Raw genomic sequence first — 27,021 nt, 5'->3', positions numbered from 1 at the left:
AATAAAAATGTTCTAAAGTTACACTGTTTTCCACAGTGTTTGTTTAATTCATTTTTCTCAATGTAGGCAATGAAATTTCACATGCTCAGATTTTCATTTCTTATACGTCTGCTGAGTGCTTAGATTCGGTTAGAAAACCTGATTTTATTCTTGATTTCCCCAGGAGTTTTACTTCTTATTGATTATTTCTTTCAAACCAAAAAACTAATATTCAACGTCTTTAGGAGCTATGACTAGAAAAGGAAACATTAGTTTGGAGAAAAAAATAAGAATATGGTCCTTTTAATTCGGAGCCCTGCTGCAGGATCTAAACCTGGGGCTTGCTGTCGCCTGGGTGTTTTCTTCCCGTAATTACGGTATTAGAGAGGCATTCCTTTTATTTTTTCTAATTTATTTTATTGTAGTTCATTTACAGTGTTGTGATAATTTCTGCTATGTAACAAAGTGATTCAGTTATACATATATACATTCTTTTTCATATTCTTTTCCATTATGGTTTATCACAGGATATTGAATATAGTTCCCTGTGCTATAGAGCTAATTCCGAACTCCCAATCCTTCCCTCCCTCACCTCCCCTCCCCCCTGGCAACCACAGGTCTGTTCTACAGAGGTCTCTTAATGTTTCCTCTCCAAATTAAAAACAAGAAGTTGGAATTATATCCTAACAGGCAGTCCCGGATGCAGTATTAGAGAAAGTATATTCAAGCACTGAATCTATATGTACGCCAACATTTCCTGGCCCAAATGCAGAGGAGACTATGGGTAAGTGAATAGTGAGTCCAAGGGTAAGACACCATATGAGGCATGAGAATTCAGTGCCACTGGCTTCGCAACAGCTGTTTCTCCAAAAAAAAAAAAAAAAGGCAACTCTGGTATGCAAAAGTAAAGCAATCTTCTCACATTACTTTGCATAAAGATTTCAAAGTCTCCCAGAAACCAGGAGGCCAATTTATAACCAAGACAGCCTCCAGAAGGGATCCTTTTCTCCCCCACCATCATCCATGGCCCACGAACACCTGGTGTGTGTCGGTCTGGCAGCTGGGTGAAAACGCCAGGCTCACTTTCTGTTAACAAAACGCACGTGGATGGGCTCCCCTGGCATCAGAAGCCCATGGGTTTTTGCATGAACAGTTTTAGTCCAAGGAGATATTTTGATCTCAAAACGTTGAAGCAACTAAGAAGAGAAAGAGAGAGAAGGACTTCAAAATTGGGAAGCAGAAAATTCACAGTACTGCTGGAGTGCCCATACTCCTGTCACAGCCCCGGCTGCAGGGAGCCGAGGGAACGAGAGATGTGGGAAACAGGGCGTCAGGTCCTATACAGGAGCCCAGCATGTCCACTGAGCAACAGGGCCCATGGGACAAAGATACGCAATCAGAATTTAAACTGAGCAGGACCCTGTGGGGCTCCTGGACACAAAAATCTTTCCATGTCCCCCATTTCTTGCTTGGAGGAAATAGGCTACATACGACTTCCTTGACCTTCCCTGAGTTCCAAAGAGGGGACTCAAGCAGTTACTAATTAGGGAAGGGAGGGGATGCAGAAACAAGGGAGGAGCAGTCAAGAAACAATAGTGCAGCCTTGGGGCAGGGTTCTGGTTCCTCCTCAAGAAATATACATTACAGTATCTTTGAGCACTTCTGCAGAACTAAGGCCCCCACCCAAGTGGAGGATGGTAACTTCAGGATGAGCACAAGATTCCTGGAGCCCCACTCTCTTACCTTACCACCAACCAATCAGCCCTGCAGCCCTTACCCCAAATTTTGCCTATAAAAGCTTCTTCCCACAAACCATCAAGGAGTTCAGGGTTTGGGGGGCATAAGCCACCCATGTCCTTGCTTGGCCCTGCAATAAACCTTTCTCTGCTTGAAACTCTGACATTTGGGTTTGTTTGGCCTCACTGTGCGTCAGGCACATGAACTTTGTTCAGTAACAGAATGTTCAAATGACTTACACTTTATTAGCTAGTTCAAAGTTCTAACTGTATGACTTCCGCTGTAGGTCTAGAAAAAGAAGGAATCAAAGGAGCAAGGAGGAAAGAGGAACAAAATGAAATTCCAGGGTTCCTGCTGGTTTGGAATCTGCAGCCACTTCAGTGGTGGTATGGACACAGCAGGGGCACAGCTGTCAGACTTTATCCATCACTGTCTTTAATTTAAATATTCTTCATTTGCACCTTTGATTCCATTTCTCACTTCTGCAGTTCAAAAGGAGAAGCAGCCCTACCTCTCAGGGTGAAACTGGGAAGTTTTAAAGAACACTTAAGTATCCACCAGCCTCAAGCACTAATCTCCCCACCAAATGGCCAAGGCTTGATTTTCAAAGTCACCTCTAGGCTTAGAGAACAAAAGGCAACCTGCTCTAAGGACCTCTGTCAAAACTACATTGGTTCCTGGAGGGGAGGCAGGGCCTTGCTCAAGAGCCGGTGGGGACAGTGCAGGGTAGCAGACCAGCCATTCATCCCTCCCCTGTTCCAACCTCCTAAGAGAGCATCAGTGCTGGAGAACCTATATTGTCACATGGCATGCAGATGCCCCAGCCCACCCTGACTCTCCAGCCTGGTCTCCCAGGTAAAGCAGCAAGACCCACTGATGGGTCCTCTGGGTGATCTGGGGCTCCGGGGGTGGAGGTCAGGCAGGGAGCAGGGCTGCATTGAAGACACAGGCTAAAATCGTTACTTTGTCATTGTTAGAGAGCCAAGCTGAATGACCTGTATTTAGGCAGCTCTAGAACATTCTGGCATCGAGATGCCTTCACCTCAACATCTAATCTCTGACCCTTTGTTCTGACCTCACAGGACTGCTCGCGCATTCCCATGTGGCAGAGGAAAGAATCACACACAGGTCTCCTCACTCCATGGCCAACATCCCACAGGGCCTTTTTCCTTTCTGAGTGGCAGTACATGCTCTTTGAAAAATGAAAACTATACAGGAGATGTCAAAGCAAAAAGACAAGGCCCCCCTTCCACCTCAAGTCTCCAGTTTCCAAGGAGCAAGGGTGTATCTTCTAACCATTCTCCGTGCAATATGAATGTCTTGTTCCTGATTTCAAGGAAACACATTAATATTGCAGCATTAAAGCCAAACCTTCCCTTCCCATAGGCCACAGGCATAAGTCGCTGTTTTGTTGGGATAGACACTATTTATTTGCTTAAGGAAAGCCCTTCCATTACAGGTGTGCTAAGAGAGTTTCTTCATGAATGGGTGTTGAATTTTATCAATTATTTTGGGAGAGGGTCATAAAATTTTTCTCCCGGAATTTGTCATTGTGGTGAATTCTGTCTTGAGGTGGGCCATCCTTGCATTCCTGAGCACACCTGATTTGGTGATGGTGCATTTCTTGCTGGATTTGGCTTGCCAATTTTTCATTTAAGGTATTTTTCATCTTTGTTCATAAATCAGATTGGCCTGTAGTTTTTCTTTCTTATTTTATCCATTCCAGGTTATGACTCTCAAGGTTATACAAGTCTCATAAAAGTGAGACTTCCTTTTTCTATTTTCTATTTGTATAAGATGATGATCACCCGTTCATTGGAGGTTTGATAAAACTTGCCAATAAAACTGTCTAGGTCTGGAACATTTGGTGGGTAGATATTTTTACTACTGACTCAGTGTATTCAAGGTCTGTTCTCTTTCTTTTGAGTCAATTTGGGTAATTTACACCTTTTCTAGTAAATTGTACATTTTATCTAAGCCTTCAGATGTATTGGTAAAAAAGCTGTTTGCAGTATTTTCTTGATTTAAAAAAAAAAATCAACTGCATTTGTAGCTATGTCTCCTTTCTCATTCCTAGTACTGTTTATTTGTGCCTTCTGTTTATTTTTTTCTCTTGGCAATTACAGACCATGTTCCCTCTCTGTACTTGTGCAAGTAGAAATGAGGGCTCTTGAAGCAAGAACTGTAGCAGGTACCCGTGTATGTTATAGTAGCAAACAAATAAAACCCCCATCACCACCACCAAACACCCAGTTTCTGACCCTCTTCCCACTCCACCATCTGTGCCCTCAGCTGGCCCTCTTGCCCTCAGCATCCGCTATGGTTGTCCAGGCCGTCAGAAGCGGGAAGCAGCCGGGAAGCAGTCAGCACCCCCCGAAAGGCTGCCTGGAAATGGCCTCTGCCCGTCGGAGACTTGGTTGTGGAGCACACGGCAGCACTGACGGAGCCAGGACCTTCCCAAACGCAGTCCCCATGAGCATACACTGAGAGCAGGTATGCAGACAACACAGACTCTGCTTAGACTATTTTTATTCCTCACACACCCAAAAGGCAGGTATCTGGCCCATTTTGTGGAGGAGGAAACATGCTCAGAGTGGCTGAGAGGCCCGCCCGTGGTGTCGGAACCGCAAACTGGCAGAGCTGGGGTTGGAATCCATCCTCCACACGGAGATGCCTCTCACCTTGGGCATGACTGGGCCTGGCCAGCGTCCATGGGGCCCACCGCTGCCCGGGACAGCTGCCCTGGAAGGGACACCTCTCGCCTTGGAGGGCTGCAGCCACCCGTGTGCCCACGGAGGTGGGACGACCGAGGGACAGGCCGGCGCCGCTTCTGCGGGTCTCACCAGGTCCCCGGAGCTTCCCCACCAGAGCCAGGGGGGCCCAGTTGGTGTCCTCCCCGCCCCCTTTCACGCCCACCTCCCTGGCCGTGGCCCCTCACCTCCTCCAGCCCTCCAAGCCTGCCCCCCATGCCCACCATCCCCCCATGCCCACAATCCCCCACAGGCCGGCCGGGCTTCCCCATCCCTTACGCTCTCTGATGCCATCATCCGTAAAGGTCCCAACCCCTGAGTGCTCTGCCCTGGGCTCTGCCGGCCTGCGGGAAACACCTCGGTGACATGAGGGGAAATGCAGGCAGGAGACAGGACACGTGCCTCGTGCCCTGCACCTGCCACGTGGCAACCGTGGCAAGTGGCTCCAACTCCCTGAGCCTCAGCTTCCTCATCAGTGAAATGGGGAGATGGGTCCCCAGGTCATCCCCTCGTGCTTCCAAAGCCTGGAGTCAATGACAGTAGCTCCCGAACCTTGGGCCTAGGTTTTCCATGGCAGGCTCCCCAAATCTGCAGGAAAGGCTAATGGATAGAATTTTCTCTACTGCAGGCTTTTCTTTCATAAAATTTCCTTCAGACGTTATTTAGTTCCTGCTGCAGCCTGAACTCAGATACTGTACAAGCGCAAACGTAAACACCTGAGCATTTGGAGATTTGCACGTAAGGTATTCTCTCACCAAAACCAAGCCTTCCTGATGTTTTGAAACCCAAAGAAGCTTGAGAGCCACCTCCCTGTTTAAAAGGCTGATTCACAGAAAACGAGGTGCTGAGGGGGCGTCAGGGGGTGAGCGTGACTTCCCCCATTGTGGCGGTGACAGTGACAAGCTCTGAAGGGAGGAGGCCTGGGAGGCCAGGGCTTGAACAGCAGACGCGGCCACTAGCAGGAGTAGAGATGCCCCTATGCCCCACCATGTGCACTTCCTTAGACCGAGTGCAGCCCACGGACCCCTGACATCAGAATTGCCCAGAGCCCCATCCCAGACCCACCAAGTGACTCTCTCTGTGGCCGGGGCCCAGGAACCTGATTTCGAGGAGCTCCTGGTGACGGGATGGCCCATAATATTTGAGGGCCGCTTGCTGGACACCTTCCACTAGCCTCTCTGCAGAACCCCTGTGGGAGTGCTTGGGCTCCTGTAACCACCCACCCCCGCTACACACACACACACACACGGACACACACACACATCCCAGTTCTGCCCATGTGACTCCAAGGAGGAAAGAAACAAGGCAGGTGGCCATGGGGCTAGAGGTGGCTACTGCAGGGGGAGGGGAGGCATTTTAACACATAAAAGGGATTTAACAGGAAGCTCTGAAAGTTTTCAAAATCCTGTTTCCTTGTTTTCCCCTAAGTCTTGATCCAATGGAGCCCAGTCACCTAGACGAAGCCCAGCCCGCAGGCGGGTGCCCCCCAGGCCCTACCTGGATCACGAGGAGGTGGATCTCCAGTTCTGCAATCCTCCGCCCGATGCAGCTTCGAGCCCCGTAGCCGAAGGGGATGGACCCAAAATTGTCAACCCTGCGCAGGTTTCCTGGCCGCAGCCAGCGCTCAGGCCGGAACTCCTTGGCCCGAGGGAAGTTCTCATCCTCGTAGGAGGTGGCATAGTGGCAGAGAGCCAGCTGGGTCTGAGCAAACCGTTTTCACCAGAAAAGTAATAAAGAACTTAATCAAGGGGAAGCAGAGCAGAGGCCACAGCCCCAGCTGGACCGACCCTCCAGAGATGCTCCGGGCCAGGAGGAGTCATGTAAGGGCCCAAGAGGCCATGCAGACCCAGGATGGCAGGTCCCCCTTCAATTCACACCCTACCCAGAATGGACATCAATGCAGCCACAGAGAAGGCAATTCAAGTCCTTCAGAAACTCTCCCTGGAGGGAACTGCTGCTTCCACGGGGCCTCCGGGGGGAGGGAGGGTTGAATAGGCCTGTGAGCTACAGAAATATCTGCCTTTGTTTTTGCCAGAGCAGTATCACACAATCCACATCTCCTTGCTCCTAAAGCCCCATCTTCATCACAAAAATATATGCAGAAGAAAAGGACATCTACAGATATTTGCTTAGGTACAAGGACATGCAAAATATGGAAGCAAATTTCCAATCCAACCGCCCCTGCTCAGCCCAGCCCGGCCATGTCCGCCAAACTCACGCCTCTGGGAATCAGATACCCGCCAACAACCAGATCTTCCTGGGTGACCCGGCCATTCCCCGGCAGCACTGGAAACAGCCTAGAAAGAGCCAACGGGGACGGGACGGGAGTGGTGACTTTCAAAATATGTTACTAAACATTTAGAAGTCTGGATATATTGCCATTTTCATTTTCTAAAAAGTAACACACGGTACAGTTTCAACCAGGAAATCTTGCAAGGATCTTCATGGGCTCCCTAGCTTTGCCCAGCAAGTATTCTGGGGCCTCACAGTCAAAAAAATGTATAGAACACAAAGCAAAGCCTTTAAAATGCTACTGTGCTCCCAAGAGGAATAATTCTTTTTTTTTTTAAATAAATAAATTTATTTATTTATTTATTGGCTGTGTTGGGTCTTTGTTGCGGTGCGCAGGCTTCTCATTGTGGTGGCTTCTCTTGTTGTGGAGCACGGGCTCTAGGCACGCGGGCTTCAGTAGTTGTGGCTCGCGGGTTCTAGAGCGCAGGCTCAGTAGTTGTGGCGCACGGGCTCAGTTGCTCCGCAGCATGCGGGATCTTCCCCGACCAGGGATCGAACCCGTGTCCCCTGCATTGGCAGGTGGATTCTTAACCACTGCACCACCGGGGAAGTCCCAAGAGGAATAATGCTGAATTTCTGAAATCTATGCAAGCATGGGACTCCTTTATCAAGGAATAGTTCATAGGACTCAGGGCTCCAAGAAATAGATTCTGAGAAATGCTACATAAGTTTTTGGATTCTCTGGGAAGTGATCCTACGAAAACTCTGAATAAACTTTAATTGACAAATACCAGTTAACACACAGCTGGCTTTTTTCTTTCTTTCTCTCTCTCTCTCTTCTTTTGGAAGATGCAATCCAACTTGAAATATCATTATCAAGTCAGGTGTAAAAGCATTATTTTAGTGTGTACTCTGTGAATAACCTTTGCTCCTTGTCACAGAGGAATGCTGTGGTCACGATGCTGAGCCTCACAGGAGGAAGAACCTTCACTAGTCACCTAATCCCACCTCCCACCCAAGCCTGCCCAAGACCACCCATATCCCTCATGCTCCGGCGTTTCCCAGGGTCAGTAAAGTCCTGTCCGGAAGCAAACAAGCCTCACTACTTTGTGTCTCCACCCTGACCAGGAGATTCACACGAGGAGCACAGCAAGCACGTCTAGCAACTGGCCGCTCAGCCCAGAACATTTTCCTGACAGTCAGTCTTGTTCTGCTTTATCCCCAGAGGAGCACACTGGGAAACAGTTGATGAAACAAATGTCTAGAGTGAGTACAAAGTTCGAGGATGGCTCTAAAGATCTTTATGAAGAAATGAATATTTCCAACTGTAAAACAGAGTAGCCTTTCTGCTGCTCTGTCAAGGGCAGAGAGGGAATAAAATGGTCATGAGTCCCTCCTTCCTAAACATTTCTGCCACCGAGGGTCGCTGGAGTATTGGTTTAGGACCCAGTTTTTAAGTCAAAAGCACATTCATTGTGATAAAGAATCAGAGGCTTAACGGACACGGTTTTTGACATGAATTTTGGTGAGCCTTTTACCTCAAGGTTTCCTTAAGCAGAGCTCGGACCAGTGGGACTTTGGGGACGTCTGCAGCCGTGGGAACATGCCTTTCCCCCAAATTCCTCACTATCTCCCGGTACACGGTCTGCTGCACTTCCGGGTGCCTCGCGAGGAGATACACTGCCCAGGACAACGTGAACGATGTCTAATAAAGAAACCGGCAGACACAGGCACATGGGTGAGTAAAATCAAGGATTTCAGGTGCAGGCAACATCGGACGTGAAGTCATGGGAGAATAAGCACAGGTGCAAAGCCATGCCCATATAAGTCCATCGGAGCATTTTATGTCTTACTGAAACAAAAGATGATCTCCCTTAACTCCTCCTGGAAAAAAACTAAAGAGATTTTTGGAAAGTAACATCAACGATGGGATTCAAGGGCTCTTTCAATGAAGAGCCACAGGAAAAATTATTTTGGAACTTTTTAAAATCATTGAAGAACAATCTGCCTCCTCTTCCATGGAGTTTGAGAGCACGTAGGAATGCTGGTCAAGCCTGGAAGTTATGCCTAGAACTTTCTTCGACCTTCTCTACAAGGGTCACCTGAGTTTTGCTAGAAAGGACCTGAGGCTGCCCATCAGCCTGAGAACTGCATCCTGCAGGCCCATGGCTGGGCAAGGGCTGCTCTGGTTGCCCTAATCTAGAGGAGATGGGGGAGAGAGGGAGGGAAGGGAGTGGTCACAGGACTATTACTGGTCCACTCATCGTTCCCATGCACTTACCAAGCAAAGCACCATATAAGGATTGAATGGCATTTGCACAAAGCAGTATCATTGTTTATTCCACTTCCTAAACTGAAGAATTACATTTCTGGTTATTGAGAATAAATAATTCTATTTTATACCCTAGATTCCAAGATTTTCACTAAAATCAATACTATTATCTATGTGACTGTAGTTCACTCTCTTGTAAACGAGGAAATCCCACAGTATAAGTGCCCTTTCTTTCATCTAAAAAAATCTAACTTAAGTAGGCCATATTGATGTTATTTCCCTCTAACAGATATTATGTATTTTTAGAGGGCAAGCTCTCCTGTAATATAGAATGTAACATGCAAGTTCTTCCTTATAAATGATAAGGAAATAATTTAGATGCTTCCTATGAAGAGAACAGAAAATTTCTATTAAAATCACATTTTCATGGAAAAACCAAATGTGGTATAGCCATACAATGGAATACTATTCAGTAATAAAAAAGAATAAACTACTTTTACAGGCAACAACATCCATGAATTTCAAAATCATTTTGCTGAGTGAAGGAAGCCAGACACAAAATACATACCGTATGATTCCATTTATATAAATTTCTAGAAAAATGCAAACTGATTTCTAGAAAAATGCAAACTGTGATGACACGGTGTCAGAAGGCGGTTGCCGGGGGTGGGGGTGGGTATGGGAGGGATGGACTAAAATGGGGGTGAGGAACTTGCAGAGGTGGTAGCAATGTCCAGGATCTTAACTGCAGTGCTGGTTTCAAAAATGATTGCATCTGTGCTTATCCTGTATCAGTCAACAATCTGTATCGAATTGTACCGTTTAAATGGATGCAGTTTATTGTGCATAAATTATGCTGCAGTGAAGTTGGCTTTTTAAAATAACATTTTAAAAAATGAGCATGAAGGTTCAAGAGTTTTTCTCCTGATGTTCCCTTCACGCAGGAACGAGTCCTCTCTGCCCTCCATCTCACGGTGATGCTCTGAGTTACCACCAGGGGGCAAGAGTAGCACGCATCTGAATCAGCTTAGATACAAGGCCATTCATTCCATCATTGCTTCTCCACTCAAGCAAACCCACACTGTCACATTCACATGGTTAATCAGAACTTTCATCGCTTGCATTGACCGCATTGTTTAGTTTGTATTTAATTCATATACTTTTTGCTTTATTGTTGAAGATGATCCATAAGAATAATGAATTTATGTGAAGTTTTTTTGCTTTTACATGTTTAAGTGACTTCATAATAAAAATGTCAACCGTGGGGTTTTTGTCTACCTCTAAAACGGAGATTTGTGCTTTCCTCAAGTCCGGGAAGCACTCCTGTGAAGGAAAAACCTTGAGGCAAGATTAGCTGTTTCATTTTCCCACCTGTTAAATGAAGACAATAACACCTACCTCAGAGGATTCCGTGTGAACAGAAGGGTGCTTACAGATGTGCGTTGGAGACACAGTAAATCACCAAATTTACTGTCTTAATCTTCATTATTTCACTCAACTGACTTTTCTTCCACCAATTACCAAAAGCCTGGCCCTTCTTTTTCTTATTTCACCACTTTCTTTTAGCAAATTTTAAACTTTTTCTGTACATATACCCACAAGTATATCATTTTTTATACTTGAGCAAATGTATCAGATTATACGTAAGTTTTTGGAAGGAACTTGGCTTCCACACCCGTGCCAGCCCCGCCCCAGCCCAGGAACCCACGTTAACCGTCCAGTGTGCAGGCTCCATACTTTCCTCCACGCCCAGCAGTCACTTAGCGATACACACGTGCACACGGACAGATGGGACGGGGGCCACTGTTTTACTAACGGGAACACAGGATGTACACGCTTTTCTGCATCTTCATTTCTCACTTAGTAATAGGGTATGGAATTCCCTCCAAATCAATGGGCAATGCTTTGTTTCATTCTGATATTGAGCCCTCGTTGGTCATAGTGTATTATTCATCTGCTACACTAACTGAATCTATTCACTAGGATTTAAAATTGATATACGTACATATTCATAAGTCAAACTGCTTACTAAACTTTTCTTTCTTTATGCTTTCTTTAGCAGGTTTTGAGGTTATGCTGACTTTATCAAATGAACTGGGAAGTTCTCCATAGCCCAGAATATTTTAAATGATAAATAAGAGGGTTTTTAATGTCTGTGCCCTCTTCATTTCTTTTTTTTTTTTTTTAAGATTTTTTTGATGTGGACTATTTTTAAAGTCTTTATTGAATTTGTTACAATCCTGCTTCTGTTTTATGTTTTGGTTTTTTGGCCGCAAGGCATGGGGGATCTTAGCTCCCCGACCAGGGATCGAGCCCGCACCCCCTGCATTGAAAGGTGAAGTCTTAACCACTGGACCGCCAGGGAAGTCCCTTCATTTCTGATATTATGAAACAATGGAGAAATGTTTGCAAATCAGGAATAATTTTAAACTTTAAAACATATTGCTACTTTGTGTGTGTGGTAATAGAATTGGGTTATGTTATTTACAGAATTCATCGTGCACCTTAGTTTATATTAAAGAAAAGAAAAAAGGCTGAGTTTTCTCCTGGAGACCCTCAGCAGTGAAGCAGACGTTCAGCTAGTACAAACAAGCATGGTCCTCTTAAAGTATCTGCCATCTGTCGGATTACTCGGAAAGGCCCCCAGCTTTAACTGTGCTCTGCTGAGAAGAAAGGAGAGCTGAGAGCTCACCGTGTCCACGCCGGCCAGCAGCATCTCGGTCAGGTTGGCGTAGATTTCCTCCCGTGTCAGCTCCTGGCTGAGGAAGAGGTACGTGAGCAGGCCCCCTCTTGCTCTCTCCCCTTGGTCCATTTGGCACTGTATGTCCCTCAGCTTGTTGTCAACGTGGATTTGGCCTGTTTGAAAACAGTGTTTCTTTTGAAAGAAGTTTTGGTTAAGAATCGCCTCTTCAGGGCTTCCCTGGTGGCGCAGTGGTTAAGAATCCACCCGACAATGCAGGGCACATAGGTTCGAGCCCTGGTCTGGGAAGATCCCACATGCCGCGGAGCAACTAAACCTGTGCGCCACAACTACTGAGCCTGCACTCTAGAGCCCGTGAGCCACAACTATTGAGCCCACGTGCCACAACTACTGAGCCCACGTGCCACAACTACTGAAGCCTGCATGCCACAACTACTGAGCCTGCACGCTAGAGCCCGTGAGCCACAACTATTGAGCCCGTGTACCACAACTACTGAGCCCACGCACCACAACTACTGAGCCCGCGCACCTAGAGCCCATGCTCCACAACAAGAGAAGCCACCGCAAGGAGAAGCCTGTGCACCGCAACAAAGAGTAGCCCCCGTTCGCCACAACTAGAGAAAGCCCACGCACAGCAACAAAGACCCAATGCAGCCAAAAATAATAAATAAATTAAATAAATAAATGTATTTTTTTAAAAAGTGAGAAATCTGTCACGTTACTTGTGGTCACAACCCACGTGCTTTTTGTTCATTCGAGAAACCAATCTAAAAGTTCTTGAGTCCAAATAGCATGTAACTCCATTGGGGTATCCCCTGCAGTAATACCCACTGTCTGCGTGAGTGTTAGATACACAACTAGGAGGAAAGTCAGGTCCATCTGATTCTACAAAAGGTGCCCTGACTCTTCTCTTACTGAATTTGAAGAGTCCATCCCAGGACCTGCAGAATTCCCGCCAGGGTTTGGGGATGAGCGGGCGGAGCCACCTAGGGATGGCACCGGCGTACATGGACGTCTTGAACGTGGAGAACATGAGCCCCAGGGCCTCGATGTAGTCCATCGTCGCCTCCGGGACGCTGTTCTCCAGGCAGCCCAGACGACTCTCGTAAAGAATGGTGGCCACTCCTGCACGGGAGAGAGGTTACAACCCTTCTTCTTCTTCTTCTAGATTATTCACAGCATCAACATATGATACCTGGCCATAAATGTAACTTTCAAAAGTGGTCCAGGGACTTCCCTGGTGGTCCAGTGGTTAGGACTCCTCACTTCCACTGCAGGGGGCCTGGGTTCCATCCCTGGTCGGGGAACTAAGATCCCACAAGCCTCGCAGTGCAGCCAAAAAAATAAAAATTAAAAAAAAAAGTGGTCCAGGTGCCTACCCGTGAGGTTTTCTCTACCAGGTCCTGACCCCCAGGGCGCTGTGGGTTCAATGCTGACAAACCCTCTGCCTCAGTGCGCCCTCAGCTCAACAGTCTGTTCAAGACCCAAAAGGCAGAACTCCCAACCTTTCAGCCAGTTGCCCAACTTTGGGGAGTTGAAAGGTGGCTCCTCCTGGCCGCACATCAGGGAGCCCCAGGACGAGCTAACGGGGCAGAGGAAAGGGCCTCTGTGAACCAGGGAAGGGCAGGATTTTTCAGTGTGTTTACAACTCACTTCTCTGTTGATTTTGTTACTATTTTTAGAGAGCATTAATACCAGAACTTTAAAAAGTTAACTTAAAAATTAAATATGAAGAAACTTTTTTTTTTTTTTTAATGGGAAATCTGGACTTCCCTGGTGTTCCAGGGTTTAAGACTCCACGCTTCCACTGCAAGGGGCACAAGTTCCATCCCTGATCAGGGAAGTTCCGCATGCCATGCGCAATGCAGCCATAAATAAATAAATAAAAATAAAAATGGGAAAGCTAATAGAATTCTCCAAAAACTCAGGTACAGAAAAAATGTTTGGTATGCTACCATTTTTTTTTTAAGTAAAAAGAATACTCACACGTATTTCTTTGTATGTACATAAAATATCCCTTGAAGAAGCTGGTGACCTAGCTGGGTTAGGAGAGAGGGAGACTTTTCCATGAGTACTTTTTGGATTTGATTTTTGAACCATGGGAATGTGCTACCCATCTAACATGGATTTTAAAAGCTAGAATGATTGTAGTACATGCCCTCTAGACTCCTGTTGCTTTTTAAACTATGCTAAAACAAAATGTGTAGTAATTAGGAGCATGGTTCTTGAGTTAGAGAGACCTCAATTTGAAACTAAGTTTCTGCCACTAAAAATGGGGGTTAGTTTTTCAGTTCCCCCATTTGTAAAACAGTGTCGGTCAACCTGGTTCCATTAGCACTGTGACAATTACATGTACGTATGTGTGGGGCTTAGCACATTGTCTGGGACACAGCAGATGCTCAATGAGTGATAACAACCATATTTTGGTAAATGTCCATTCTTCCATCTTCCCCACCTCCTGAGTTCGCCTACCTTCCATTGAATATTTGAAGAAAAGGTCATTGATGTTGGTCACAGTCTCCCCATCTTCTGCCTGGCTCTTGAGGAAGTAGATTCTTTTAATTAAATCAGCAATAACTTGGTTGATTTCTCCTGCAAAAATGGCCACATCTTTCGGTTTCAGAATTCTTTGTCTCAATACACTTCTCATCTTGAGCCACTGTGCACCCTCCCTAGAATAAAGTGAATTCCAAACAACCTTACTTATAGTGATATTCTAGGAAGGAATTCAGAGTATCTCTGCAAAAATTTCCCAGCAATAAAGTCAACAAGATCTGCCAGTCCAAATGGGATGAAGACAGGACAGACACTGCAAAGAGAGGGGAGTGTGGTATTACTCCCCAGTTCATGTGTAAGGACACGTATATCAAAAGAGCCAAAAATTGAATTTCTAAACCAAAGGGATTGGGACCAGGGTATCTGCAGATGCTCTGTTTTCTCCTCCCTGCCTGAGACTGTACCGATTCACTCTTGGAAGACACAGAGGTGTATAATAACCACAGCCTGTTATAAGGCAGGAACGCCATCACATGGCGATCAATGTTGAAGTTCACAGCCCCTCCTGGAGGTCTCCTAAAACAGTTCACCACCCTCACCCCTGTGCACAGATGGGCTCTGTGAGCTTCAGCCCCCGCAGTGGTCACCGAATGGACACCTAAAGCCACAAAGCGTTCCTTGAAAAATGGCTCCTCTCCATCACTCGACTAGTGGGATCCCCACCTTGTCCCTGCCACCACATCTCTTCCCAGAGGGTTTTAGGAGATTTTAGGAGATCACACGTGAGGCTCTTTTGATACTATTCCACTGGGAGTTCTGTGCTTTATTAATAGCTGGTTTTAGGAGCCCAGCGTTCAGGGAGGGGGGGTGTCCCTGGGCTCCCCGCTCCTGCTCGTGGCTCAGCCTGGCCTCACATACTCACGCGGAGATGAGCCCGGTGGATCTGCCCCGTAAGTCTCGGTACTCCTGCCAGGACCCCATGTTGGCTCTCTGGGGTGCGGCCCCCTCTGCCCGGAGCACCTGAGCCACCAGGTCTCGGTCTGCAACAGATACTACAAACTGAGGACCAAAGTGAGACTTGAAGATTTTTCCATATTCCCGTGTGTGTTTCTGCTGCAAAACCATGGAGAAATCAAAAAAGGAAAAAATACACAGATATGATATACCTTTGACACGGACATTCCTGGATGTTAGGGGAGCAGAAAACTGGGGCAAAGGGAAGCTCTGCATTATGCAGAACTGAATCAGAGTAGCCAATTTACTTACGGTTACCAAGGGGGAAAGGAGGGGGCAGGGATAAATTGAGAGATTGGGATTGACATATACACACTAGATAACTAATAAGGACCTACTGTATAGCACAGAGAACTCTACTCAGTACTCTGTAATGACCTACATGGGAATAGAATCTAAAAAAGAGTGGATGTATGTATATGTATAACTGATTCACTTCTCTGTACAACAGAAACTAACACAACATTGTAAATCAACTCTACTCCAATAAATATTAATTAAAACAAAAAAAGAGTGGTTGCTTTAAGTATTCCTGAGGTAAACATATTTTCACATCATTAATCATATTCATAGAAGTTTTCTTAGTTCTTTAAAGATGTGTGTTTAAAAAAAAACCTTAGCTGTGTGAAGCAATGTGAGAGGAATGTGGCTGTAGATGAACTGCAGGGTCTTAACTGTCCTGAGTCAAACAGACTCTGCCTGCCCCTTTCATTCAGACACTCAGCAGCCGCCCAGCCTGCCCTGTGAAGAAAGCTCCCTGTGGGAAATCTGTAATAAACCTGTAAAAATGCCCCCAGCAAAAAAATGAAAGAAAAGGCGCCCAGATTGGAAAGGGAGAAGTAAAGCTGTCTCTATTCACATATGACATGATCTCGCGTGTAGAAAATTCTAAGACATCCACTAAAAATCATGTTCAGTAACTTGCAGGATATAAGATCAATATACAAAATTCAATTGTATTTCCACACACTAGCAATGAACAATCCAAAAATAAAATTAAGAAAGCAATTCCATTTACAATAGCATCATAAAGAATAAAATACTTGGGAATACAGTTAATAAAAGAAGTGTAAAACGTACCCTCTGAAAACTGCAAAAGATCATTGAAAGAAATGAAAGACCTACATAAATGGAATTTATTTATTCCATGTCGATGGAATGGAAGACTTAATATTATTAAGATGGCAATACTTCTCAAACTGATCCATAAATTCAACATAATCTCTATCAGAATTCCAGTGATTCAGAACGGCAAAAACAATCCTAAAAAAAGAACAAAGTTGAAGGACTCACAGTTCCCTATTTCAAAGGTTACTATAAAAGTAATGAAGACAGTGTGCTACTGGCATAAGGATGGACATCTAAATCATTGGAATAGAATTGAGACCCCAGAAATAAACCCATACATCTAAGGTCAATGGATTTTCAAAAAGGGTGCCAAGACAATTAAATGGGAAAGAATAGCCTCTTTAACAAAAGATGCTGGGAAAATTGGATAGCCACAAACAAAAAATAATTTGTACCCTTATCTCACACCACATACAAAAACTACCTCAAAGTGGACCAAAGACTAAATGCAAGAGCTAAAACCACAAAACTCTTGGATGAAAACATAGGGATAAATATTCATGACCTTGGATTTGGCAATTGTGTCTTAAGATATGATACCAAAAGAATAAGAAACAAAAGAAAAAAACAGATGATTGGACATCATCAGAATTTTTAAATGTGCATAATGTCAAAGGACATTACCAAGAAAGTGAAAGACAATCCCTAGAATGGAGAAAATATTTGCAAAGTACATATTTGATAAGAGATTTTTGTCTAGAATATATAAAAAATCTATTACAACCCAACAGTAAAAAACAACAACAAATAACCCATTTAAAAACTGGGCAATTATTTGAATGGACACTTCTCCAAAGAAGATATCGAAATGTCTAATAAGCACATGAAAAGAAGCTCAACATCATTAGTCATTAGGGAAATGCAAATCAAAACCACAATGAGATATCACTTCCCACATACTAGGATGCTTATAATCAAAAGGACAGGTTATAACAAGTATTGGCAAGGATGTGGAGAAATCAAAACCCTCTAGCACTGTTGGTGGAATATAAAATAATGCAGCCACTTTAGAACAGTTTAGCAATTCCTCAAAAGGTTAAATACAGAGTTACTATTTGACACAGCAACTTCACACCTAGATATATACCCAAAAGAAATGAAAACATAACAGTCAAAAGGTAGAAACAATCCAGATGTCTATCAACTGATGAATAAGTAAGCAAAATGTGGTCTATCACACACTGGAATATTATTTGTCCATAAACAAGAATGAGGTACTATTACATGTTACAACATGGGTGAAACTTGAAAACATTATGCTCAGTGAAAGAAGCCAGACAAAAAAGACCACATAGTATATGATTCCATGTATATGAAATGTCGAGAATAGGCCAATCTATAAAGACAGAAAGTAAATTATTAGTCGTTGCTTAAGGCTGGGGGAATGAGAGGGTTGGGGAGTGATAGCTAAAGAATACAATATGGGGTTTCTTTTTAAGGTTATGAAAATGTTCTATAATTGATTGTGGTGATGGTTGTATACTTTAAGTGGGAGCATTGTATGATATGTGAATTATATCTCAATGAAGTTGTTACCAAAAAAAGAAATCACAATAAATGTAAATGGATTAAACAGTCCAGTTAAATAATTAAAGAAGGAAGGAGAGAAAGTACCCTCCAGCATGGCTCAGCATGACATAGGCATGGGGACTTCCCTGGCTGTCCAGTGGTTAAGAATCCATGCTTCCAATACAGGGGGCATGGGATAGATCCCTGGTCAGGGAACTAATATCCCCCATGCTGTGCGGTGTGGCCAAAAAAAAAAAAAAAAAAAGCATGACATAGGCATGGTTAAGCATGGGGAAAATGACTACGTCCCTCTTTGGCATCTGCCAACATTTCTTATCACTCCAACTCTCAACCACGGAAATGGCAGGCCAGAGGGTCTGTCATCTCTCCACTCTTCTGCTGTCAGGTAGAAGCTGTTTGCTTCTTTGTGGACCTGGTTGAAGTCCCACTGCCTGGGGATGAAGACACTCAGACTCAACTGGGATGTGTCAGGTGCCAAGGGATCACTCTGCCTAACAAACAGATGACCCCAGAAGGGTATTTCTCCAGGTCTCTGATAGGATGACTGTTACTGGAACTACTGGGAGATGGGTCACTCCTCGGGCAAATCCAGCTACTGAATGGGCACAGTCAGACAAGGCAGCCACTGACCAAGGGGCAAAAAGAACAAGATGAAGGACACAGGTAGTTTATGGCCCTTTTTGGTGGAGGGCCAAGGAATGACACAGTCAGCCACAAACTCAGTTTGTGTAGCCAGCTGGAGCACAGACTCTGGAGTTGGAATCTCGGCTCACAGTTTACTAGCTGGGTGACCTTGGGAAGTTAGGTTCCACTGTGTCTCAGTTTCCTCACCTGCAAAATGGAGAAATAATAGAAATTACCTCACATGGAGGACTTAAAACTGTGCCTGGCACATGAAAAGTGTTCCAGAACTGTTCATTCTTCTTATGTATTGGTTATTATTACAGTTTACAAAGCCCTTCCACAGCCCTGATCACACGACCTCACAATAACCCGTGAGATGGATGAGGATTGTTAGACTCCCGCACAGACGAGGAAACTGTGGTCCAGAGAGAAGAACTGATTGGCCAAGATTCCACAGGTGCTTGTAAAGAAAGGGCTGCTATGTAACGCAGGACCCTCCTGCTCTGTCATACCTGGCGACCTTGATCACTGTGTCTGCTCTGCCACTAACCAGCTATGTGACTGTGGGCAAGTCACTGAGCCAACACTTTGGGCCTTTTCCACATGTAAAGTGAAAGACCTGGACCCTATAGATGAATCCCTTGTGAGACAGCATTCTGTGATTACAAGTCGAGTGAAAGGAAACTGGACTTGAGGTAACAGAATAATTCTCTTCCTCCTTAGAAATGCCTTAGGGGTGACCTGGAGAGCACGGGGAGAGGGTTTTACTAGAACTTTATCCAGTCTAGAGCAACCTGTATTGAACTTGTCAATAAATAAATAACAATTTTTTTTTTTTTTACCGTATTTGAAAACTATCATCTTGATATCTTATGTTCAGATTCCATGTGGAACAGAAAAAATCATTTTTGACCCCTAGAAACATGTTCGGGAAGAAATCGTGTCGAGTTCACGTGGGGCATGGAGAGGAGGGGCCAACTGGAATTTCAGTCAAATTAAAATTGCCCCTTTTGCTCCACTGTTTTGTTTTGTTTTGTTTCTATCAATGAAGTAAGTTTCTGCTTCTCCAGCTGTAGCCGTGGCCTCTGCACCATCATGTAGGTTAAGGGTTGAGGGAATGAATGTATGAACGAATGAGCAAGACCCAGGTGGGTGGTTACAAAAAGCTTCCTCTGAGAAGTTTCTGAAGGTTGCAGGGTGAGCTTTGAACAAAAAGAAGTGAGTAGTGGGGAAGGAGGGTGTTCTCCGAAGAGGTCAAAAGGCCCAGGTCCCAGAGATCACAGCGGGCGCTGGGGAGGGAGCCCTGAGAAAGTGACGGAGGCAAGCGGCGAGCAGCTGCCATAGCAAATGGGAGCGAATGGATTTGACGACGCTTAAAGGTGGGGGTCACCTTGCAATGAAAGACGCGATTTGAGGTGGGCACGGGAAGGGCAAAACTCAGGGTCAAGATGAGCCACCGTACAACGAGCGGGCTCCCAACACTCCGACGGGGTTGCTGGACCGGTTGGGTCCTTCCTAAGTCCCTGCCCAGACCTGGCTTGACGCCGAGGTTCACGAACTTTCGTTTGTCTTCCCATCACTTAGAGATTACATAACTCGGAGCCTCCGAACCCCTCGCTGTTGTTTTTTTTTTCAATTATAAAACACAAACAAAAAGGACCTCGGCCGCGTAAAGACCCGCATGGCTCCTCACCCACCGCGGGAGCGGTGCTCCTCACGGGCCTCCCTCGGGACGGTCCCGGGAGGCCGGGCGGCGGCTCCCCGCGCCCCGACTCCGCAGGCCCGCCCGCCGGAGCGTACGGCGCGTGGGGCCCAGTGGCTCCAGGGCGGCCCCTGCCCGTGACCCCCTCCTCCGGCGCCCCTCTACGGTGCCCTCCCTGGAGCCTTTCCCGGGATTCTCTCCCCGGCGCCCCCTCCCCAGTTTCCTCTCCCCGGATCCCCTCTCCGGCGCTGCCTCCCCAGGATCCTCTCCCAGGTCCCCTCTCCGGAGCTCCCTCCCCAGGATCCTCTCCCCGGATCCCCTCCCCGGCGCCCCCTCCCCGGTTTCCTCTCCCCGGGTCCCCTCCCCGGCGCTCCCTCCCCAGGATCCTCTCCCGGGTCCCCTCTCCGGAGCTCCCGCCCCAGGATCCTCTCCCGGGTCCCCTCCCCGGCGCTCCCTCCCCAGGATCCTCTCCCCGGATCCCCTCCCCGGCGCTCCCTCCCCGGATCCCCTCCCCGGCGCTCCCTCCCCGGGATCCCTCTCCGGCGCTCCCTCCCCGGTTTCCTCTCCCCGGATCCCCTCCCCGGAGCTCCCTCCCCGGGATCCTCTCCCCGGATCCCCTCCCCGGCGCTCCCTCCCCAGGATCCTCTCCCCCGGTCTCCTCCCCGGCGCTCCCTCCCGGGTTTCCGCTCCCGGGTCCCCTCTCCGGCGCTCCCTCCCCGGTTTCCTCTCCCCGGATCCCCTCCCCGGCGCTCCCTCCCCGGTTTCCTCTCCCGGGTTCCCTTCCCGTCGCTCTCTCCCGGTGTTCCCTTGCTGGCGTCCTTCCCGGGATCCTCTCCCTGGGATCCTCTCCCCGGGTCCCCTCCCCGGCGCTCCTCCCCCCGCCCCGGGATCCTCTCCCCAGATCCCCTCCCCGGCGCTCCCTCCCCGGTTTCCTCTCCCTGGATCCCCTCCCCGGCGCTCCCTCCCCGGTATCCTCTCCCGGGTTTCCCTTCCCGGCGCTCCCTCCCCGGGCCTCGTCCCCGGCGCCTTCCCGCCGGAGCGAGCCCCCTCGCGCTCCCGGTCCCCCGCGCGCAGCTACCTGGATCTCGTGGATGCGGCTGAAGCCGTCCTTCCAGAAGAACTCCACCAGGTTGGCGAGGGTCCGGGGCCCCGGCATGGCGGCGAGGCTCCGGGGCCCCCCTGCCCGGCCCCCGGCCCGCGGCGCCCCCGGCCGCCCGGCTCCTTTGTCCTCGGCCCGCGCCCTCGCCGGGAGCCTGGCGTCCGTGGGCCGAGGCTGCCAAGGGCCCCGCTCGGGCGCCGGGCGCAGACGGGCTTTGAGTATCCGCGCCAGCAGAGCCATTGCGATCCTCTGCGTTGGTTGGTTTGAGCAGTTTTTTGTTTCGAGGGCTGCCCTTTGCTCGTTGCTTGGTTTAACTTGTTCGAGCAGAGCTCCTGCGAACTCCTACGGCCTGGGCATCAGTTTACACAGACCGTTATTAAACGCTCCCTCCCCTAAGGCTGGGGGAAAGGGGGTGGTCTGCGATTAGACTGCCAGAGAAGTGAAGCGGTTATTATTTTTTATTCACATCAGATTAATTAAGCGTTCTTTGAGATCAAAAAGTTTTAAGGTCAACGCCACTTCCAAGCATGGCCAAAAAAAAAAAAAAAAAAAAAAAAAGCCTACTGGGATTTTTAAAATTATTTCCCTCCTTAAAAATTACTATAGAGAGTTTACCGAAGAACGCTAATTTGCCCTTTTTGTATTTTAAAAACAGTTCTTTGTGATTTCAAGTTATACAATTATAATTCAATCACAAAATGAGAACAAAAATGTTAGATGACCTTGCAGTAGTTCACAGTATTGTAAAATGACCACATTATTATTTTAGCACAAGTTTCCATAATGAAAAATATGCTGTCTCTATTGATGGTTTTTATGGGTCTCAATTTTATCCGAGCACACAGTACACATTGGAAATGCTAGTGAGGAGTATGGTGAGGGGTGAGGGACTTTTCTTTGGACATTTGGCTTTTTTTTTTCTGGTCTCCCACAAGGACTGGTCCTGTTGCACAATGCTTAGGGAAATGAACACACCTCCACGTGAAGGTGAGAAGAAAGAGAACTTTGCCAATATAGGTTTAGATCTCAGTGCCAAGCTGCAGAAGGGAAGCTCCCCCCCACAAAGAGGGAGGGGCCCTTGGCATGGGAGGGGCCCTTGGCATGGGAGGGGCAAGAAGTGTGTCATCTGGTTTCAGGAAGGGAGCCCAGATTCTGAGCTAGCAATTCAACAACTTACTCTGAAAACTGAGAACATTATTTAAAGATTTCATAACAGTTTGTACTCCTGCATCTAAACGTTAAAAAAAAAAAAAAGTCTACGAAGTATTGTTACTTTTTGATTAGTAGTTTATACCTTTACAACTCTGTTAAATGTACATTTCATTTAAATATTTGTAAGTACGTAAGTGAAACAAAGAAGACCAGAGTTATTCCGTTTCTACAATTTGATTAATAAATACTTAGCAACTCTTATTTATAAGGCACTATAGCTGCAAGGGACTCAAAGAGTAAGATATTAAACCTGCCTTTAAGGAGCTCATAACCCACAAGAAGAATAAAACAGTACACAAATACACACCAGATTAGCATAAGTGCCATAAAACTGGTACAGAATATGATTGGAATTTGTGGGCAGGGCGATCACATCCACTTATAGGGTAGGAAGGGGTGGTGCAGGAGAGAGACCTCCTGAAAGAAGGAGACTTTTAGGCAAGGTTTGAAGAGAGGGCTCACATTCAAGAGGCAGAGTGTGAAGAATGGCACAATCACTTTGTTCCTAGAGATTTTTTGAAGTATTTCTGAGGGTTGCTGCTCCTCAGGAACAAAGAAATCATTAAAGAACCATATATGTAAAAGGCAATTCAGTCCATTCTAGACAAGGAACTGTTCAAGATAGATTTACACATATAATGGTTTAAAACACAGCTAGTTCTCTATTAGGGAAAAGGGTATAAAGAAAGATAAGGAGGAAGAACGATTTCACGGTACATAGACACAGGTTTTCACGGAGCACCCCTGCTCTCATGTCTCCTAAAGCTAGTTTCAAAATTGTGGATACAAATAAAGTTATCCGTTCTTGATATTTGCCTCAAGCTCAGTGAAAGTAAGCAAGAGGCTATTTTAGAGTCTCAGTACACTGGTATAAATTATCAATCAGAAATTCTGCAGTAGAACAGGATATTGTTTTGTGGCTAACTATTATTAGTGGAAAACATACATGAATCCAGACATAGACTAAATCATTCGGATTGGGAGAATTTTTTGTGTGCTAATCAAAAATAATTGTAAAAGTAACTGTTACTTTGGTCTATCCAGCTTTCTTCTAATGAATATTGCTTTATTTTTTTTAAAAAAAAGGTTATTTAAAACAAATGAGTCTCATAGCTGTGGGGAACTCTAGTGGGGAGGAAATAAAGGATGGAATGTTATAAGAATCTTAAACATAAGTAAAAAATAACTGAAAAAAATTTTTTCCAGAATAGGAAAATACCATCCATGTGTTTGTTCCTTCCCTCCCCACCCCCCCCTGCCCCCCCCGCCCCCCCCCCCCCCAGTGAGCAAGAGAAACAGAAATGAGACTCCAACTTCAAGGAGCCAGAACAGCACCATCTGTCCAAGTCTGACCTGAAACCAGACTTTGTGCAGATGTTTTCCCTCAAGAAAACCAGTGTGTTGGCAGTACATAGGGAAACTACGAGCTGCCTTTACCCAACAAAAAAGGAAAATAAGATTGCCCTCTGAAAGTTAGACAAATAAACACACAAATTATTAGTCATCTGTGGAAGTAAAACCAAGAGATAGTATTTAATATCTCTCAAAGCTCTAATCAAGGCGACCTCAGATACATCTCAGGATGCAGAACTGGAATATGGGCGCTGTTAGGTAAGCAAAGTTCAATGAATTATTCTTGGAATAGAACAGGGATGATCAAACTGGATCTCCGAAAAGATAACTACCGTACAAGACATTCTAGAAAGCAAGGTTCTGAATTCCAAAACCCAAACTTGCTGGTCATGGTGGGGTAGGAATAACTTACCAAGCTTGCTCCCGTCTGGGTGAAATATCTCTCACCCATGCTCTCTTCCTGTGCTCGGATTCCTTGCCCACTGTCTGGTTTCATTTTTCATTTGAAGAATCAATGATGTTTTTTAAAAAAGAATTAATGGGGCTTCCCTGGTGGCGCAGTGGTTGAGAATCTGCCTGCCAATGCAGGGGACACGGGTTCGAGCCCTGGTCTGGGAGGATCCCACATGCCGCGGAGCAACTAGGCCCGTGAGCCACAACTACTGAGCCTGCGCGTCTGGAGCCTGTGCTCCGCAGCAAGAGAGGCCACGATGGTGAGAGGCCCGCGCACCGCGATGAAGAGTGGCCCCCGCTTGCCGCAACTGGAGAAAGCCCTCGCACAGAAACGAAGACCCAACACAGCCCAAAATAAATAAATAAATAATTCCTATTTGAATTTCTCCCTCCTCCATAAAAAAAAAAAAAAATTTTGGTCCATCAGTTCTAATAATTCAATTTCAAAAAAAAAAAAGAATTAATGGTATGATCTTGTTTCTTCCCCAGACCCATCAGTAAAAAGACAGAACAGCAAGAAAGTCAGACAAAGTTATTCCAGAACCGAGAGCTCTCAAATCCTCCTTCCCGTGAATAAGAAGGTGCTATTTAAGCCACTGCTGACGCCCGGCCACAGCAATCCCTGTTAGTTCAGGCAAAGAGGAAAAACTACCTCTTCCTACAAAGCTATGTGGGGGGACTTCCCTGGCAGTCCAGTGGGTAGGACTTGGGGCTTTCACTGCCACGGCCCGGGTTCAATCCCTGGTCGGGGAACTGAGATCCCGCAAGCCGTGCGCTTCGGCCAAAAAAAAAAAAAAAAAGAGAGAGAAAGCTATGTGGGAATTCTCCAGTGGGGTTCATCAACCAGCAAAGCCTTAGAAGCAGTTGTTAAGCTGCCAAACACGTGGGTGATATGTGTAGTAGTATTATTGAATACATGTGTTTACATGTAAATACATGCGTTAAATACAAGTGTTTAATACAGGCCAAATACATATTTAGTAGACATGTATTGAGCATCAGGCACTATCCTAGGCACTGCTGCACCCCTTAATCCACCTCATTCTCACAACTGCCCTGTGACATGGGCACATCAGCCTCATTTCATATGAGGAAACAGGCTTCAGAGACTTGCTCAAAAGCGTTGACTTAGTAGGACCAGAGTTAACACTGGAATCCAAATCGGCTTTGGAGTTTCCTTTCACTGCACCTGCTTTGTGTGTAAGTAAAGAGAATTGGGAGTAGGCCGCACTGGTTGTGTTAGTAAGGCACGTGCTTCACGGCTTTCACCATTTCTCGCACACTAATGCTGTAGATAGATAACACAGAATGAGACTTTGTAGTGCATCCTGAAAGGAAGGCAGGAGGCCCCTTGCTCGTCTCCAGAAGGCCTCAGAAGGCGTGGTGTTCACTCACTCTCCTTTCCTTTGTAGAGCCACCCCTCCCCGTGTCAAAGCCGCCCTGCTTGAAAGTGCTTGGTCCGAGTGGTTTTGTTCTCGGAGAGACAGCAGTGAGCAGTCTTGAAGCAGGATCTTATTTCCCTACCCAGAGATTGAACCTGAGTAGCCTGGATGAAAAGCAGGAATCCTGTTTCAAGGAAGCAAAAACTGCAAAAATGGGCACCAAGTTTATTATTAGAGACACAGCACAACATGTGGGAGAGCACACAGAGAAACGGTTTGTTTATTTAAGACAAAAGCAAGGCAGAAATACACACCCAGAGAAGAGGGTGTGTGTCCCGAATGAGAAGCCTGCCAGGGAGGTGATTTCAATCCCTTACATGGGGCACTTCTTCCTGGTCTTTGCTCTCCTCTGGCCAATTAGCCCGCTTCTTTTCCCGCATCTGAGCTGTCTTTAGGGCCCTGCCCGCAATATGCGTGCACATCTTTTTGCCAAGATGGATTCCAGCGTGGAAGCTTACGGGGAGGTTGACAACACCTACTGTGGGAAGGCGCTCCCTCGCCTTGTGACCCCAGAGGAGCCTCCCTGCACATGTGCCGTCGGGGAGGTCCCCTTGACCTCAGGAGTGATAGATGTGGTCCTCCTAGCTCTTTACTCCAGCAGAGCTCAGCTCCTGCTATTAACTTTGTCCGTGGCGTGTTTAGGGAAAACAGAGCTCCAATTTACTCTGTTTGACAAGCTCCCCAGCTGCTCAGCCCAGGGCCCCATCTATCTCCTACCTCAGTTTGGATGGGGCTGGCTGCAGGGGGAGTCCCTGACTCCAGGGTGGCCAGAGCCCTCCAGGGACTTTGCTAGAGCAATCGGTGCAGACACTCTCTTCTTTGGGGACTGCAATCTGTCACCCCCTGTAAGCCAGCTGTCACACACAGAGGCACCCAACTGGGGCTTTGCAGACAAAGGCGGGAGAGCCCTGACACCCTCATTTGAGACACTGGAGCCCAGCTTCCCAGAAGGGACATATCATCCCCTCCCTAACTTCTCAGGTAGGTGAGTTGGCACTTTTTTCCCCTTTACAAAGTGGCGTTTACCTGGTGAATTAATCATGGCTCAGGGTGAGGTCCTCAGTCTTACAGATTCAGAGGTTCCGTTCCGTCAGAGCCTCATGAAGGAGAATACCTGATTGATAGGGATGGGAACTTTCAATATGATTAAACTCTGAGTAACTTAAATGATGAATTTATGATAAGAGAGCGAACTCTCAATGTATCAAACCTTTAAATTGACCTTACCAGCCTGTTTTCTCCCTGTAGACATCGGAAATGAAATTATCAGCAGGTTGCCTGGTGTCCCTCATGGATC

General features: G+C 46.5%; 1 protein-coding gene across 1 annotated transcript; it reads right to left on the bottom strand.

The window, feature by feature from the left end:
• Positions 1 to 986: 986 nt before the first annotated feature.
• On the bottom strand, positions 987 to 21,504 carry LOC133097238 (cytochrome P450 27C1). The gene is made up of 9 exons (XM_061199145.1): positions 21,244 to 21,504; positions 15,090 to 15,280; positions 14,144 to 14,343; positions 12,587 to 12,796; positions 11,663 to 11,826; positions 8,237 to 8,403; positions 6,685 to 6,763; positions 5,964 to 6,167; positions 987 to 1,175 (listed from the first exon to the last, which is right to left on the bottom strand). Exons 1-9 carry the CDS (start codon positions 21,502 to 21,504, stop codon positions 1,059 to 1,061), a joined length of 1,593 nt encoding a protein of 530 aa, XP_061055128.1. The 3' UTR covers positions 987 to 1,058.
• Between the last annotated feature and the right edge of the window lie 5,517 nt (positions 21,505 to 27,021).

This window comes from Eubalaena glacialis, chromosome 1 (genome assembly GCF_028564815.1).
Source record: "Eubalaena glacialis isolate mEubGla1 chromosome 1, mEubGla1.1.hap2.+ XY, whole genome shotgun sequence".
Taxonomy (NCBI): domain Eukaryota; kingdom Metazoa; phylum Chordata; class Mammalia; order Artiodactyla; family Balaenidae; genus Eubalaena; species Eubalaena glacialis.
Note: the sequence above shows the minus strand (reverse complement) of the source record. Positions and strands in the feature narration are given on the sequence as shown.

Coding starts and splice junctions, on each gene's coding strand:
- LOC133097238 (XM_061199145.1), bottom strand. CDS start 21,504: ATGGCTCTGCTGGCGCGGATACTCAAAGCCCGTCTGCGCCCGGCGCCC. Junction 11,827..12,586: donor GGATGGACTCTTCAAATTCA/GTAAGAGAAGAG, acceptor GTTTTCAAACAG/GCCAAATCCACGTTGACAAC. Junction 8,404..11,662: donor TGCTGGCCGGCGTGGACACG/GTGAGCTCTCAG, acceptor TTTCTTTATTAG/ACATCGTTCACGTTGTCCTG.